The sequence below is a fragment of the Phoxinus phoxinus genome (assembly GCF_949152265.1).
Source record: "Phoxinus phoxinus genome assembly, chromosome: 4".
Taxonomy (NCBI): Eukaryota; Metazoa; Chordata; class Actinopteri; order Cypriniformes; family Leuciscidae; genus Phoxinus; species Phoxinus phoxinus.
The window spans coordinates 22,734,866-22,753,094 of record NC_136879.1 but is presented as its reverse complement, the minus strand read 5'-3'; the positions used below and the strand labels follow the sequence as shown (position 1 = coordinate 22,753,094).

At 36.7% G+C, this 18,229-nt stretch overlaps 1 protein-coding gene across 2 annotated transcripts in view; it reads right to left on the bottom strand.

Moving 5' to 3' along the window:
- nbeab (neurobeachin b) overlaps positions 1-18,229 on the bottom strand; it is a gene marked incomplete at its 5' end in the record, with an annotated part of 258,401 nt that overhangs the window by 129,696 nt on the left and 110,476 nt on the right. For both annotated transcript variants that reach the window (XM_079608909.1, XM_079608908.1), the window contains 6 exons: positions 1,199-1,350; positions 9,095-9,536; positions 12,393-12,561; positions 12,974-13,081; positions 13,641-13,744; positions 16,112-16,292. In XM_079608909.1, the coding sequence (XP_079465035.1) occupies positions 1,199-1,350; positions 9,095-9,536; positions 12,393-12,561; positions 12,974-13,081; positions 13,641-13,744; positions 16,112-16,292 (1,156 nt within the window). The remainder of the gene's footprint in view (positions 1-1,198; positions 1,351-9,094; positions 9,537-12,392; positions 12,562-12,973; positions 13,082-13,640; positions 13,745-16,111; positions 16,293-18,229) is intronic.

Genomic DNA, 18,229 nt, shown 5'->3' with positions numbered 1-18,229 from the left:
ACGTGACACTGAAGACTGGAGTAATGATGCTGAAAATACAGCTTTGACATCACAGGAATAAATTACATTTTAAAAATATATTAATAATAGAAAACAGATATTTTAAATTATAATAATATTTTACAATATGACTATTTATTTGATAAAAATCATAATATTGAAATATTATTACAATTTAAAATATATGTTTTCCATTTTAATATATTTAAAAAGCAGCCTAAAAAACCTACAAACCCCAATTTTTTTAATGGAAATACATTTAATATATAAAATAAACATTTATTTAAAATGTTAAAATGTTTTTTAGCAAATAAATAAATGCAGCCGTGAAATGATTTATTGTATTATGATTTATTTATGTAACAGTATATGGTGATTTTTTTTTTTTACTTAATACAAGCGGATAAACATTTAGACATTTGTGTAAAAATAAGTATGTTTTGTTATATAAATTTGTAATATACATTATATATATATATATATATATATATATATATATATATATATATATATATATATATATATATATATATGTGTGTGTGTGTGTGTGTGTGTGTGTGTGTGTATATGTATAAATATATTGCATTCCAGGTATTTTCAATGAATCCCACTGAATCAAATATTATGTAACCAGGCCTGAAATTCCTGCCTACAGCAATAATCACATACAAACACATTCACACAAAATAGGTGTATAGAACAGCTGCAGTTTTAAGAGCAAAATCTATAGTGTTCACAGTGTGCAGCCTGAGGCAGACACTTGACATACAAGTTCCTCACAGTCTCCATGTGGCTGCCTAACAACCTTGAAATTTCATACAGATCCTATCTTCATGAGACTGCAGTCCCTGTGGATCCATGACGTTCTCCATGGTGGTACAAGTGTGAGGAAAAAATACATAGCGAGGGGTTCCCTCTAGTGGACAAACCGCTAAGATGCCACCAAATCTAATTTCCTGACCCCGAACGGGTTTGAATTCTTTCAGGAATGACATCTTTAATTATTCTAGGAATAGCAGAGCAGAGCCTGCATTTCAGTGGAAATTCACTTAAGCACTAGCACGTTATAATTAACGTCTCATTAACGACACAGAGAGTGGTTGTGACCATTATATCTATCCTTATAAAGTTACCAGTTAACAACATAATAGAAGAGGTCAAGATGTATTGAGACAGGATAGGTCCGAGCGATGCTTACCTGTAGTGTTGATCATGCTCTTGGGTGCAGCCGATGTAGCAGCGAAGATGTTTGGGGTGCTAGCAGAGGTCAGGGCACTGCCGGAGCCAGAACTGCCCACTGTGTTCACCGTCAGGCCCGACGCAGGCTTCTTGGCCTGTACCACCACACTCCTGCAGGAGGGAGGAAACAAAGTGTACACAATCTATTGATGCACTGGAAAACTGTCCCCATAACCCGGTGAGAACAAGGCACTGGGGTCGGCAGGTGCGTGCGCATATAACCAAACAGAATGGATTTTACCACGCACTTCCCGAAAGGGGGCAAGTGAACTACACAGGCTTCCAGACTCCACGGGAGTGAAAGGAAACATCTAACAAAGCTAAAGAAAACAGTTCACCTGCAACAATAAACACATGATTGCTTGTGAAATGAGTGGATTAAGCCGGAGGGAGATTGACGGCAGTTTTCCACAGTCCGGTCAGGCTGGATGACAGTGGCCAGACTGAACAGGTCGCAGTGGCAAGGCCAGGGGAAACCAGCGGGCAGAGTAAACATCCCGCTGTCCTGCCGACCTGCGCTTGCCTCCCGATATAACGCAAGGAGAGATCAGGGCAAACAAACAGTAAAATCAAAAGCAGTGACTGATGGGTTTTAGGTATGTTTCTCTTTTCTGCTGTTTGTCCAGTTCGGTGCCTCGACACATAATGTCAAACTCAAGAGAGGAATTCATCAAGAGAGATTTTCCAGGTGCGTCACCAAATGTTGCTGTTGCTATAGCGGGGCAGTCTTGAGGGATCACCTTAGAAAACATTATGGTTATTCGTACTGTGCATTACATTTACATGTCCCCATTCCATCTCACTATATTGGATGAAATATTAATATAAAATATTATTAAATTATAAAAACATTACATTAAAAATGTATATATCATAATACTGTCATAATACTGTCTTAGACAATTAGCACTGTCAAATCGTTTAATAGCATTTAACATAAGTTTTTGTTTATATAATACATGTGTGTATATATTATTAAATGTATATGTGTGTGTGTGTGTGTGTGTGTGTGTGTGTGTGTGTGTGTGTGTGTGTGTGTGTGTGTGTGTGTGTGTGTGTGTGTGTGTGTATATATGCACACACACACTGTATATATATAATATTAAATTAACACAGAAGTGAATTTTAAATAGTAAACAAACTGCAATTTGATTAGGAATTATTGGTATTACAATTGAATAAATACAATTAAAAAGCATTTTATTTGATTTCTTTAAATCACAATATCACACATAAATTCACACAGAGGTGAATTTAAAATAATTTAAGTACTGCAATAAATAAATAAATACATAAATAAATCTTGTCGTCAATTATGTTTTTTTTTCATCTTGTTGTTTTGATTTAAAGGAAAGCTAGTTCCTCAACAACATCATCATTCAGCAAGTGACATAATTCTCAGGCACAGAAATCACAAAAATCAGGCATTATTCTAGCCTTTGTGTAAATAAAAAGTGCCTGAGCAATACGACACTGTATGTCTGAACGTTTAGAACATCCTTTTATAGAAACACTTCCTTAAACACACACGTTTAAAAGTATAAAATAAATGTATATAAAGCACTTCAAATGGCATAACAGTAACCACCCTCATATTGCAGGAAATGGGGCAAAATGACAAAACCAGCAGTCATCTTGTCATCCTTCTTTGACCCTCTCAACACTGGCCAGCTGCAAATCTCTGAAGAGATAATTAAAGAAATAGTCTCTAAATATAGCTGCTAAACATATTAAATCATTAAAAAGGGACTAAATATACTAATCAACTTAATTATGCCTTCAAGAAATCAGTTTTTTTCCCCAGCTTATTTATAGACAAAGCAGCAAATCACATGGTTTCCAGAGGCAACGAGCTGAAAATAGCGCTGGAGACGAGCAGGATCACGAGTTCACATTAAACTCTTGACCTCGCCGATAATCTCCTGTGTGTTTCCACAGATTCACGGAAACCCACCTTAGCCCGATAGCAAAGCGCAGGAGAGGATTAGTTTGATATTATACACATGACAGAGTCAAGTGTTTTGGAGGATGGAATGATATTTTGTTTGTGTGTGTGTATCGGTCTGGTTTTCTTATCGCAACTTGACGTGGTCCGAGATGCTGGCTGATACAGTGTTTTTTTGGGGTGATGTAGCGCAGGGCTGGTTCTAACGTCACCTGCTAAACCTCCCGATGCCGCACAATGTGACCTTAGACACTGTACAGAGAGAGGATGGAGACATTAGAGCACTCGTCTGGGACACTGCGACTCGTTCTCTTTAACGCGGTGGCGTGACACAGACGGTTTCTCTGAGATCGCATGCGAGGAAGCAAAAACATTCTTTGACACGTGCTTCCCCTTAAGTACTACAAACAGAGAATAACAGACCCTTAAAATCATACATGTGTACCATTGTCTGACTTACGAGGGCTTATTCTTGCAGGTGCAAATATGTACATTCAAAAGTTTATATCTTTTTTTAAACGTTTTTGAAAGTAGTCCCTCTTTTTTTTTCAAGGCTGCATTTATTTGATTAATAATCCACAGTAATGTTGTGAAAAATTATCAGAGTTAAAAAATAACCCTTTTCTATTTTAATATATTTTAAAATGTAATTTATTCCTTTGCTGTAAAGCTGTATTTTCAGCATCATTACTCCAGTCTTCAGTGTCACATGATCCTTCAGAAATCATTATGATGATGATGATGATTTGATGCTCAAGAAACATTTCTTATAATAATTAATGTGGCTTTTCCACAGTATTTCTGTGGGGGGGGGGGGGGGGGGGGGGAACGTAATAAAGTTATTTTTCAGGATTCTTTGAGGAATATATAGTTCAAAAGAACATAATTAATTCGTTTTGTAAAATTCTAAGCATCTTTACTGTCACTTTTGATCAGATATAATGCATCCTTTCCTTGCTGAAGAAAAGTATTACATTATTTTTTTTAAATCATACTGATCCCAACCCTTTTTTTTATGTTTATGTATCAAAAATAGCAGGTTTAGATTAGGCCTTAGTTCAATTAGGGCATTTAAGTAGATTTTATAAACGTGCCAATGTTTCTTCTAGAGACAAAACAATGGCAGTGACTTATTTTAAGATATGTGCAAGTTGCTTTCAGTTAAAACAGATCAAACACACATTTTAGTCTGGGAATAGGCTTTGTCTGTGAAACCAGGGGTTATAGTAGTATGTGTAATATGGACGTGATAGTTTATTGTGCATTTAACACAGAATTACGAGTCAAATACAAATCCTAAATCTCAGTTTGCATTTGATCTGAACAGTTTTGAGCATAAAGATCCACAAAGCATGCTTACCCCCACCCCCCCGAGCACACAGTATTTATTACTCATAACATGTCGGCTTCTTGCAGGTATTTGACAGGTAGAGCTGATAGTATTAGACTGATAAACAAGCTCCTAATAAAATATGAACACTCCTCGTGAATTATTCATTGGCTTGGAGCTTGTGAATGATGTATGAATTATCCGCCGCATATATTATTAATAGTTTTTTTTTTTTTAATTGACTTGCTTTGAATAAAGCACGGATCAATCTAGTGTAGACTATGAATATTGCAAATAGTTTGTTTTATTTGAAATGGCTTTTAGGATTACAAACCGTATCGGCTCATAAATGAACATTATTAATAATAATTAAATGAGTAGGTCTCATATAGTGGCAAACTACATTGGTATCACTCGGTTTATAAGCATACCATCCACTGACACTGACATGCACCCATGTTAACGTATTAAAGTGTTTCTCCAGCAAACTCTTTGATTTGAATTGACTTTCAAAGCCAAAGCAAGTCCTTTATGATGGCGGCCCCATCTGCAAACACGGCTTCCTGCTTATTCAATACTAATTGAAAAAATTCACCTCTGGAAAGTCCCAGAAAGACGGTGATGTCAGTCCTCATCACTCGTGTGTTTGAGGCTTTTTTTGATGTCACTCCCAATCTATTTAGGTTCTGACACACAATCGAAGAAGCCTGTCCACGTCTGGCATCTCATTTGGTGGCAGGTGGCAAACAATTAGACACAGCAATTTCAGGGCCGGCAGATGACATTAAAGCATGCAGGAGTGAGTGGTACGACCCGGCGTCAGCGGACAGCCTATGTGAAAGCATTTCAAAAATAATACACTCTGCCATGGCAACTCATTTCTGCCTGCCAGCCTCCATTAGGGTGCTGAGGGGTGAGGACGACAGGAGGGGAGCTGGGGGCGCATGGGGCGCTTCTGTTTAATCTGTCATCAACGCCCTGGAGACCCTTCCTAACACTCACAAACACATTTACACACACACCACCTTTACTAGTCAGCAGGCACACCTCATCGGTGGCGGCTGCATGCATTACTGCGGATCCATTGTTCCGGTGACTCAATATCTAGCACATTGTTTGGGCCTAATCTCACAGGATAAATACTTTTAAGTATTGGCACAAAGTCTGGTGCACATTGTAAGTTATTCTAGCTAAATATCTGCCTGCTTACCCAGGTAGGAGGGGACGTTCTCGCGACCTTGCGCAACGTTCCCTAAAAGTTCTCCAAAGGTGACGAAAATCCCGAACCTTTACAGAACATTAGGGACGTTCCTAGAACGACCTCTATTGGTTTTGAAAGTGCCGCAGTTCAAGGTTCCTTATATGACTTTAAGAGGGACGTTTCATTTTGGTTATTTTATGATCACATAAGAACGTTACAAAGAGGACATGTGGGACGTTAACAGAGCGTTTCCACATGGTCCTCTGTTGGTCATATAATAATGTTCCATATTGGTTAGTTTATTATTGGTTATTTATTGTTATTGTATGGTCACAAAATGTAGCAACGTAACAAAAAGAGGACATTTGGGATGTTGACGGAATATTTCCACAAGGTCCTCTGTTGGTAATTTAATAACGTTCCCGATATAACATTAGGGCAACGTTTCATACAACTATGTTACTATTAGGGATGTAACAATACCAAAATTCCAGTAGTCCGTACCAATAGGCTACCATTCAAATGTTAGTTATTTATTGCTACAGTTATTGGTATTTCGGTACCACAGCAAGATCTGTTGTGTCCTATTTTACAATTTTTGTTTTATCCTATTTTAAACTATTTGAAAAAAATATTAAATTCAATTCAATGAGTTTATTATTTATGATGGTAATCATTTCAAGAAGTAATTCCTTCAAATTAAACCAATTTTGACGCGTTAAATTAAACCAGAAGTGACTCTCAGAGTGGCTCTGGAGATGAAGTTCATGCATTCATGTCTTCATATAGTGAGGCGACAGAGGCTGAAAACACAGCGAGCGTCACGCGTTCTTCAGTGTGTTTGTGAGGTAAATTAAATGGAACGCACGCATCTGCGCCATTAATTAACACAAAGACAAGCAGAACATGTAGGATTCATATAGTCTTTTTGCAGTTTAATGTTCACAGACACTAGTATCATGATATATATTGGCTACAGTGCTCCTAGTAAAAAGAGTTAGTCTGGAGCCCTGCGCTTAAATAAACACGGAAGTGACTGGAAGCAACTACCTATTAGTGGGTACTGAATATACCCGGTACTCGGTACTACTGGTACTACAGAAATCCTGGTATCGTCACATTTTAAAAATTTCCGTACCCATTTTTTGACAACCCTAGTAGAGACCTAGAGGGAACTTCCTATCTTAATGGTCCCCTAAACATTCCGAGAACGTCCTGAATGTTCTGTGAAGGTCCACCAAATAACGCCCCGCAACCCTTAAAAGAACTCCACATCATGACCGTCTCAGAACGTTCTGGAAACGTTACCAGGAACATCAAATTTCCAAATAAAATATGGTTCATAGAATATTGAATTCATGGAATTAATAGACTTTTGTATTTAATCTGTATTTAATCAATCATATCAATTACCGTAAATGTTTTTTATCTTAATCACATTTAACACATTTGCCTATTTCTGCAATTTCATTCTGTTCTGTGTGATTCTTGGTGCCGTATTCAAGTATACATTTGAAATTGTTAAAAATAATGACAATCTAACATGAATTAATTTTATTTAATTTGTTTCCCATGGAACATTTGTGGCTATATACAAACTCAGAATCGTGAGAAAAAAAGTTTTAATTGTGAGATACAAATGTTTAGGTTTAAATGTTACCTATGTAAAATGTTATAAGTTTAACTATTATTTAATGCTGTAACTGTATGGCTAATACTTTATGTCCCCTATGAACTGCATATGTGTGCATATTATATAGACCTATATTGTTTATGTCAAATTCATGTTTTTTAATAGTGGACTAATCATCGCAGGTTTCATCAGTCCAGTCTGTGGCATGCAACCTTATATGCGTCTGCGTTTAGTTTCCAAGGGTGTCTTCAACGACAGTATTCTATCAAAATGAAAAACATCTTTTTATTCATGTCGATTCTGACATCCAAAGGCATTAAGGCACATCAAGACATTTTCTCTCTTATTCTGTGGAGTTTACTTGTTGTCCTCTATTTGCTACCACTGTTTTCCTGCCACCACAATGCGCGCACAGCTGGTCTATTATCAAAAGATACAAAAAGTATGTAAACATCATGTGCAAATACAAATGAGATCAGCCTGAACAAATCGCCAAGAGTGCAGTCAAAGAGTAAGACTTAGGCCTTGAAAAAAGCAAAAACCGTCTTCACATCCAGCTGGAGATAACTTTTAGTGAACAGGTTATCATCAAAAATAAAAAGTTTCCATTGACACTATTTCTGTTTACACATGTTGATTTGAACAGCAACAGCTTTGCAGTTCAACTGAAGACATGTGTTAAGAGCAGAGACTTATCACGGTGAGATTTTATCTGGCCTTGGAATGTAAACACACCACAAAACGCTCAAACACATCTCTGAGACATTTTCAAACACAGCAATTCTTCGTGATAGAAAGTACGGGGAATTTAAAGTGAGTTATGACTTGCTTATGACCAAGAAAATCATTATGGCCATTCCTCAGGGAAAAGACTGATCTAAGAATCCATCATGGTTTGACCGAGATGTATCGTGTAGTGTTTAAAGGCACGGAAGGGATCGTATGCACACAGAAAAGGTCACGGTACTTTTAAGGGCCTTGTACGTATACATCTGCAGTAAATGGGCTACTGAAGTGCTATTGGTGACAAGAAACATTCAATCAAGATAAAGCCACATGATTTCACATTTGGCACCCAAGCTGATGTATATTGCTGCCCCCTGGTGGAGGTTCATATAAATCCATTTTAACAGAGATACAGAACTTAAAAGAATATCCCTGGTTTGATTCAAGTTAAGTTCAATAAACAGCTTTTGTTTAAGATTTAAGATTTAAGGTGATACACTAACAGTTCAAGTGTATGGAGACACAGTTTGAGGATTTAAAAGCATAAATGTAAAGTTTATAATTACATGAATTCCTCTGTTTAATGAGTGTATTATTTGAGTTGTAGAGCTGTTTAAATCATACTTTTTGAGTCGTTTCAGGATTTTAGGGTTTATGGCATTGCACTGTCGTGGTGAAAAAGTTGTAAAATTGCATATAACATCACAGAAAAGTTTATTAAGTTATTTTTTTCACACTAAAATCATGTTAAAACATTTACGCATTGTGGCTACACTATTGAAGCGGTGTACTGTTTACAAATTGGTCCCATTGACTTCCAAACTTCATAAACTCCTCACTGTAACTTTTTTTCAGATTTCTGTTGTTTTCTGTTTTTTAAGAAAGGAGGTATGAGTAGAAATACATTTTTGAAATAAAATGTATGACAAAAATGCTGTGGACTGAACTTAACTTGTACTAAACCTGGAATACAGAACATATACAGTACATCTCAAAACGTCTGAGAAGATGGTACAGTACCTGTCAAAGGAATGGAACTGCATGGGTAACATGGCTTGGGCTTCCCTCTTCATGGCCTGGTGGTCAGGGTAAGGCAGGCTGTCCGGCCCGCTCTCTGTGCTCTCCACGGGAGCAGCGACCAGGCTCTTCAGGATTTCCTTGACATTGATGCCTTTGTTGGACTGGCTGATGCTGGAGATGGATGAGGCGGGTTTGAGGTGCTCCACGGTTGATGGCTCAATTAGGCTTTCCTGTGACCTGGCCTCCGATGACAGGGTGCAGAACAGACCGCTCATGCCGTTCGGACCACCCATGGCGAGCTCCAGGTCGGCCCCGTTCATCACACTGGGTACCTGCTCGTCACCCAGTCCCGAGTCAGAGTGAGGGAAGGATGACTCCTGACGCGACTCCTCCAGCACACTGAGAGCTTCCTTGCGGCCATCAGAGAGGGCTGATGGGTACTCTGAAGGTCACATATCATAGTGCAGAGAATTAATAGAATACAATAGATTTATTTATTTTTTTGTGACGACGGTGAAGGGCGAGAGAGGACCAGGCCTATTTTACGTTGCGTTTTGTTTATGTTTGTGTGGCAGTCGTCCGTGAAGGGCTGCCGCTTTAACGCTGCAAACGTTTTGATGTTTGTTTATTTTGAAATAGGGCTGTCACTATATCATATTTTTCACACCACGGTTATCGTGGCTAAAAAACAAAACCACGGTAACAATATATTGCGATATCTATAGAAACCTTGAAAAAAAGTTTTTTTCTTCAAAAATCGTATCCGTCAAATTCATCTTTACATTGTTTATTTTGTGTTTCGCTTTCTTTCTTTTTTAGCAAATACATCACACCATTGCATACAACATTTGAGACTGGCTTCTTTTGACACTGCCTAAGAAATAAGCAGGAGAGAGAATATACTGTAAAGTTCAACCGTATTATAAATAAGCTTTAACAACACAACTAATACCTTAATCTGTTAACGTGCATTCCTATTTGTAACCCAAATCCATGAAATGGCATACCCAAATTAAAATAAATAGTTCATGAAGCCTTTGGACTTCAAACATTGTAGAATAATTTAAATGGGTGGTTGATTATGATTTCACTTTTCTAACTTTAGTTAGTGTGTAATGTTGCTGTTTGAGCATAAACAACATCTGCAAAGTTACGACGCTCAAAGTTCAAAGCAAAGGGATATATTTTCTTTTAAATAACTTGCTTTTTAAGGACTACATCAAACGGCTGGTACACAGCACATTCCTCCCGGGATAGTGATATCACTAACCCTAAAATGTACATAAACCTCACCCCCGGGAACGCGATGTATAGATTTATTATCATGACAGAATAAGCTAATCAATGACTAGACGATAACTACACATACACTACATAAATTCATCAACTAACCATTCAGGAATGTCGTCACTTCTTCTTGAGTCTCTCCATCTTTATCTGACTTCGGTTTGAACATAAAAGGCTAAAAGTTTTTTAAATGTTCAGTGTGTGTCTGTGTGAGGTAAAAGGACACAAGCTGTTGAAGCTCCGCCCCCTGTGACGAGGGCCGCAGCTCATTTGCATTTAAAGGGCCAGACACAAAACAGTGCGTTTTTGCTCATCCTCAAAAAGTGACAATTTTAACATGCTAAATAAAAATATCTGTGGGGTATTTTGAGCTAAAACTTCACATACACACCCTGGGGACATCAGAGATTTATTTTACATCTTGTGAAAAGGGCATTTTACCACCCCTTTAAAACACATTTGGCAGCTTGTTGTCATATCTCAGAATTAATTAAGTTGATACAATTCTGAGATATTTGGAAACATTTTAAGATGCTGCTATGTGATGTAATTTAGAGGAGACTAAGATGCGCTTTAGCCAGAGGTGGAAAGTCCAGGTTCAGAAAGTAAAAGTCCTCCTCAGTATTTTGTTCCAATCACCTGGATTTGCTAATTAGCACAGTTTTTCAGCCAGGAGATAGAACTAATTAGTGATATCAGCTGACTGAGTTCATGGGTGGAATAAACATATGGCAGGACTTTTACTTTCTGACCCCTGGACTTTCCACCTCTGGCTTTAGCTTAGCACAGCGGAAAAATACAATTTATGAGAATAACAGCATATTTTACTTCAAATTCTCGCTATAGCGTCAGTCGAGTGATTGAAATAACCTCCTTCTGTGAAATGATGTGGCTTCTTATCACAGAATGAGGCAGACATTATTATTTTATTCTATACAGTGATAAAGGCTACGTCGATACGCATTGCATCATAAATATATATTATCCTTACGAAAATAACCAAGATGGCTTGAAGAACACAGATAAACATTATACTGTCACAATGGTGGGTTAATTTCTCTTTATGTTTATTCAGTCAAAAGGTCTCAGTCAGCATATTGTTCAGCTACAGCGATAGATCTTTCTATCTATCTATCTATCTATCTATCTATCTATCTATCTATCTATCTATCTATCTATCTATCTATCTATCTATCTATCAGACAAGACAACTCTGTCTCCAATTTCTTCCTGTTGTTCTCCAGATGTTGGGTAATATTCATCTAGAGCCTTTAGCAAGGTCACTGGGCCCGTTTCAGTCATGGAGCACGTCTGGATGCCGATTTGGGTGCAGACAATGGCCTGCTACATGCTGTTAGGAAAAAATCCCATCCATAGCCTTTCTTTCCTGAAATTTATGAGGGCGATGCAGCGTAGTGCCTCAGCCTCTATGATCCCATTCTCCTCTGGTGGATTGCTTTCCTAATGGGCACTGACAGATGGGTCTGGAAATAGCAGCGCTGCCCCTGCCTCTCCATGTTCATTCTTCATGGATCTTCTTTCTTTATACCCTTTTTTCTCCTTTTTTCTTTCTCACTCTATTTCTTTTCACTATACTTTCCCAACAAAAAAAAACGGCCTAAAATGAACACTAATTTCTAGTGATTTGATGCATCGATCAAACTACTGGACGTTTATCCAATTTTGTGAGCAATTTACACACAAAGCCAGCAGTGATTTCCTTCAAGAATTTTGTAAGGGCTGCATGTTTAATTTTATGCGGGATAATTAGTGGTGCTTATGAATAATAGATGTGGTAGGTGGTGAAGAGGAATGTTTTTGACATTAGCTTGAAACTGAAGCTGTGGAGACTTAAAAAAAACGTGTCTAGTATGACATTTAGTATGACTGAATTAAAATACATTTGTAATGCAAATAAGCAATGCAAACAAAGTTGTTCAGCTTATTGTAAATATAAGTTAATAAGTGCATTAAGCTGCGTCAACAAACAAAACATTAGCCACTACAACACCTGTGCTGGTGGGGGAATATATCTCCTGCCGAATGCCTCTTCCTGATTGGCTGATAGACCTGACAGTCTCCCTCTGGGGTTCCAGGATGTCCCGGTACTTAGACACCATGAGCACTGAGATAAAATAGACAACAGCGAGAGCCAGGAACTGGGCCTGCTTACTGTCATCCTGTGAAGCACAACACAAAAGAACCAAAGGTTATGAAGAAGAGTCAACATGACACTAGAACATGACATGAAAAGCAGAAACGCTACTCTGAACTGATTCTATTGCTGTTAACAGAGAGTTATATTACAGAGTATTATTTTATTTAGTTATTTAGTTTTATTTATTCATTTATAATATAATATAATATAAAGTTGTAAAGGAAAAACAGGCAAAGAAACAAAATTAAATCATTTAAATTCTGTAATAACATTTTATATTTCAAGGTCTTTAATCATAAAGGCAAAATTGTGATGCTGACCATGTGAATAAAAAGACTTAAAGACTTTCAAGAAGAAAATTCTTGAAACTGCGGGATACACAAAGACCCACAAACTTTCAAGGGACATTCGAGGACCATTTGACATGAACTCACAACGTCACGAAAGACAGCCGCTCGCAGACGGTTGATGTCCACGTCTTGCAGAAGTCGGTCCGGGTCCTTAATTGGAGAAACATTACTTGGAAAATTTTCTATGGTGGTCTAAGGCAAGAAAAGCAGATATTCAACACTTTAAACACTTCTCACATTCCAGATCTCGTTTACACATTCACACCGTGCCCACAGCACCAAATCACACGTAACATGGCAATGTTATATTGTGTGGGGGAAAAACGAATGCGTCGAGACAACACCACACACTTTCACACTTTGAAGAAAGACAGCTTGAATGCTTGAGAACAGCGAGTACACTACATGTTGTCAAATCAAGATTTTAAATTCTTTAAAAAATAAAACAAGTAAAAAAATATAAAAATAGATAAATAAATAATGGAAAATATATTTTATAATAAAAAAATGTAATAATAAAAAAATTTAAAAGTCTTAAACCTATAATTTAAGATATGGTGTCATAAATTGTATACATTTAAGATAAATATTAAATAAATATATAAACTAAACTATAGATCACTTTATGCATACAGTATATAAAACACTTATAACATGAAAACGTTACTCTAATTGCATAGTTTTTTTCGATTACTGAAATTGTGTAGAGTGCCTGGATGCAGTGTAACGGTGTGTGTAGTAAACTGGCTACCTTGCTGGCCGTGGACACACTTTGCAGGCCCTCCTGAGACTTCAGACTTCTGTCCCTCTGACGCTGACGACACTCTAAACAGTTCCTCACGGCCACACAACATACTGAGACCGAGAGAAAGAAAGAGCATGACATATACATGTGGAAAAGTGGAAAAAGAGAGATGGAGGAAATCAAATAATTCAAAATAGTTTTGATCCTGGGTGCTGACTGATCAATAGTGTCCCTATGGGCCCCTTAAATTATAGAGACAACCTATGCTGGGCAAAGTTACTTTTAAAAGTAGGCTAATGCATTACAATATTGCGTTACTCCCTAAAAAGTATCAAATTGTGTTACTTAGTTACTTTTTAGAGAAAATAATGCATTACATCATTTTGCGTTACTTTTCTCACCTGGACTGGGCTTGCTTGTTTGTTTGTTTTTGAGAAATACTGAATTTGTTTTTGTGCAGGTAAGATGAGTAAATGCAAAACAAAGTAAATTGCATTGCTTATTTGTAAAATAACTGAGATATTTTGTTGTAAATTTAAAAGTAATGCGTTACTTTATTAGTTACTAGAAAAAAGTAATCTGATAACGTAACTGCCGTTACCCAACACTGGAGACAACCCTGCTTATACCTTATTGCTTCAATGAGCTTTTAAATAAGCCTGCTGCTCTTTTTATGGTTGGAAGAGTCTTTTGGAAATGTATGCTGAACTAGGAGTGAGTCATATCATGATTTTTGAAGAAATATCGTAGTATCGTGCAGCAGTGTATTCTATCAGTTGCAGTTCTGGCACCTCCGTCCCAACATACTGTACAATGCGACATATTCACATCACATGTTAATGCAGAGGTCGAGTTACACTCATGGGACAATGCAATTCACAAAAGTTCATTATTTACATGTACATTTCATTTGCATGCTGATGGGCTGTTCTAACATGCGCTTTACTGAGTGCATACACCCGAAGCTCACAGACACTTAAAAGCCTGTCAAACAGCGCCTGTTACTGAACTAAGTTATCTTTCAAGTCTTATTGGGTTCATACTGTCAAACACATAAGGTGTACATAAACACAGTTGGTTATGTCTAAAGTAAAAGCAAACATTTGAGAGAAAATCAAATGCGTGTATTTTAGATGCCGGTCTTAAAGTGACAGTAGCCTAATAGTAAATATGCTGCCGCTTGTCCTTAAAGGGACAGTTCAACCAAAAATGAAAACTCTGTCCTTATTTACTCACTCTAATGTTATTCCAAACCTGTATTCATTTATTTCTTCTGGTGAACACAAAAGAAGATATTTTGAAGAATGTGGCTAACCAAACAGTTGCTGGTCACCATTGACTTCCATTGTAGAAAAATATATACTAGGGAAGTCACTGGGGACCAGTAACTGTTTGGTTAGCCACATTCTTCAACACTTTTATTTTCAATAAAATAAACTTATTTGGGTTTAAAACCACTTTAGAGAGTAAATTATGACAATTTTCATTTTTGGGGGAACTATCCCTTTAATGTAAATAAAACAACAAAATACAAATAGAACAATCACTCACTGCTCTGAGAACTTTAATAGTATCTTTAACTTTAAAGTATCAATGTATAATTTATACAGTGAAGTCTATGTAGTGTTATCGTGTCCATATCGTGATATATATTTTTGCAATATCGCCCGGCCCTTGTATCATATTATTATTGGTTGATCGTCTTGATTGGTCACAGGTGTTTCTTGTTAGTCATTAGTCTTGGTGTTAAAATAGCCCTCATGTTTCCATTGTATCTTGTATAGTTTTGTTTGTGTGTCTCATGTAACCAAGTCAAATTCAAATTTTCTGTCATGTCGTTTTGGTGTGTCCGTGTACGTGCCGGTTTACGTGCCGGAGTCCGTCTATTTTGTCTAGTTTTGTTAGAGTAACCGCTGTTGGTGAGTCTCATGTAACCAAGTCAACCTCTCGTTTTTTCTCGTTCTATAACAGAAACATTCAAGAAAGTACTTAAATGAACAAATATAAAAATAAAACACTACATAGACTTCACTGTATAAATTATACATTACCCCTATTTCAAAAAACGGTGGCATGTTCCTTTAAATACACAACTTCTGTAGCTGAAAAAATAAAGAACTTTTTATTTAATTTGTATATTATATGTTGTGTATATGTAATGTGTAATTTTTGTTCTTATCTTTTAATAACAAAGAAAATAATGACAAAGATTTTTAACTTCGGCACTTTGGCCTAAATGTCTGCCATTATATATATATACGTATATATATATATATATATATATATATATTATTTATTACCTAGTAAAGCTTTGTTTTTAAAATAGGGACATTAGTTAGGCTGTAATGCTCAGTCACTTTGTGATATTATATTTTTGCAATATCGCCCACCCCTATCCTGAACATCTTCAGGTGTTTTCTTTTCATGTTACGTTCTATAAAATGTATCCTGACACACTCACACACTTACACACATACCTAGTCTGAGGCACTGTCGCATCAGTCCACCTGAGGACATGTTTTTCTCGGCTTCAATCTCGCTGAAGTTGAGTGAACTTGCGAAGACCAGCACATCGACCATAGCCATCAGCCGGGTCAGAAAGATCAGCGCCGTCTCAGAAGACATCCCCTGCGTCGCCTCGATGCCATCCATTTCAGTCTGACACGGACAGACACGGTAATAGAGAGCACAAGGGTATTAACTGAGATCACGGCAAGTCATCACACTATCCTGTTTGCACATTTGTTATAACATTGATCAGTCGTTATCTTCAGTACAAATATGAAACATTTAGGATGTGAATGGGTGGATTAGGTCAAATGGGACTAAACACAGCACATCCTGTTAACCAGGATGATAAAAGGACATGCAAAGCAATGGTAGATGCTTTGAAGGATGCAGGATTGCTAATGGCAATCTTTGGACAGCTTTTAGATGAGTCTGGTGCACTGAATTTTAGCATTTAAGAGTTTTAATCCTAGTTAAATTAGTGCAAACCTCCCAACACTACTGTATAAAAGTACTGCAGTTTGTAAGATTTTGTTTCTGAAAGAAGTCTCTTATGCTCACCAAGGCTGCATTGTTTGGTCAAAATATAGTAAAAACAGTATTTGGAATATGTTTACAATTTAAAATAACTGTTTTCTATTTTAATATCATTTAAAATGTAATATATTCCTGTGATGTAAAGCTGAATTTACAGCATCATTACTCCAGTCTTTAGTGTCACATGATCCTTCGGAAATCATTGTAATAGGCTGAAGATTTTTTTTTATTATTAACAATGTTGAAAAACTTTTTGCTTTACATTTTTGTAGAAGCTGTGATAAAAAAAATATACAAAACATTTAAATCTTTTAAAATTTAAATTTAAATCTTACTGACCCCAAATTGTTTAACATTAGTGCATATGTGTATGAAATTCATCAAATTATCCCAAATGAAAACTAGCATAGGTTTTAATGTGCGATTGCATTAATACGTAAATTAGCACTTTTATATTGACTAAATCCTTAACATACAATTACAAGAGATACTAAGCTAATTTAAAACGAAAACTACTAAATGGAAAGTAGTTCCTGTGACCCGAGCTTTTAAAAGTCAATATATCCATGTTTTTCTTGTAGTCATGACAATTCTTGCATTTTTTATGGAATATTGCAGAACTTATAAATTATTTAGCCTATCCGTCCACATTATTATTCCTTTCTTTCTTTCTTTCTTTCTTTCTTTCTTTCTTTCTTTCTTTCTTTCTTTCTTTCTTTCTTTCTTTCTTTCTTTCTTTCTTTCTTAAATACATGTGCCCTCCTAATCTATAATCAAGAACTTCCCCTCCTTCTTGCAACAACATCCCTTCTTTACTGGCGTAAGGGCGGGACAACCTGTCATCGACATAAGATTGACCAATGGCAGACCACAATGATCCAACTATCCAATCAATTCCTGAAGCACAAAATCAAGTCCCGCCCTACATTTTTTCCTTGTTCAAGAAGCCGTTTCACTCGGATATACGTCACATCATAGGAAAGAAAAAGACTATACTATTGCAACATCTGTTTCATGCTGACTTAAAAAAATATAGGCCTATTGTAGCCTACTGTATAATTCGTGTGTGCTATGAGAAAGTATGACATGACTGAGAGAAAATGGAAATGAACCACTGAACATTCTAAATATACTGATGTATTGGTACTAACCTTGTTATTCTTGGCATAAACAAAAAATAAATAAAGCAAAAGAGAAAAATTTTTAGTTAAAACGCACTCAACAGTGAAGAATATATTTAAAATAAGGTAAACTGAAGTAGCATCCTCCCTGACGCATTCTGTTACTGTCCACACTAATGTGTTTTAGTTTTAAAAAGCACATTTTTCTCTCCGTTTTGGCCTTCCGTCCACATTGAGACGGCGTTATGAACGTAAAAAACAAAGCTTTTTGAAAACGCTCTCCAAAGTGGATACATTTAAAAACGCTGCTTTCCCACTGTCGTGTGGACTGTAAAAACAGAGGGCATGTAACATTGTTGTAGGGAGTAGGGCCCTATACTGATAGATATTCATGTTTATTCCGGTATTGTGCCTGTGCTATTCACTTTC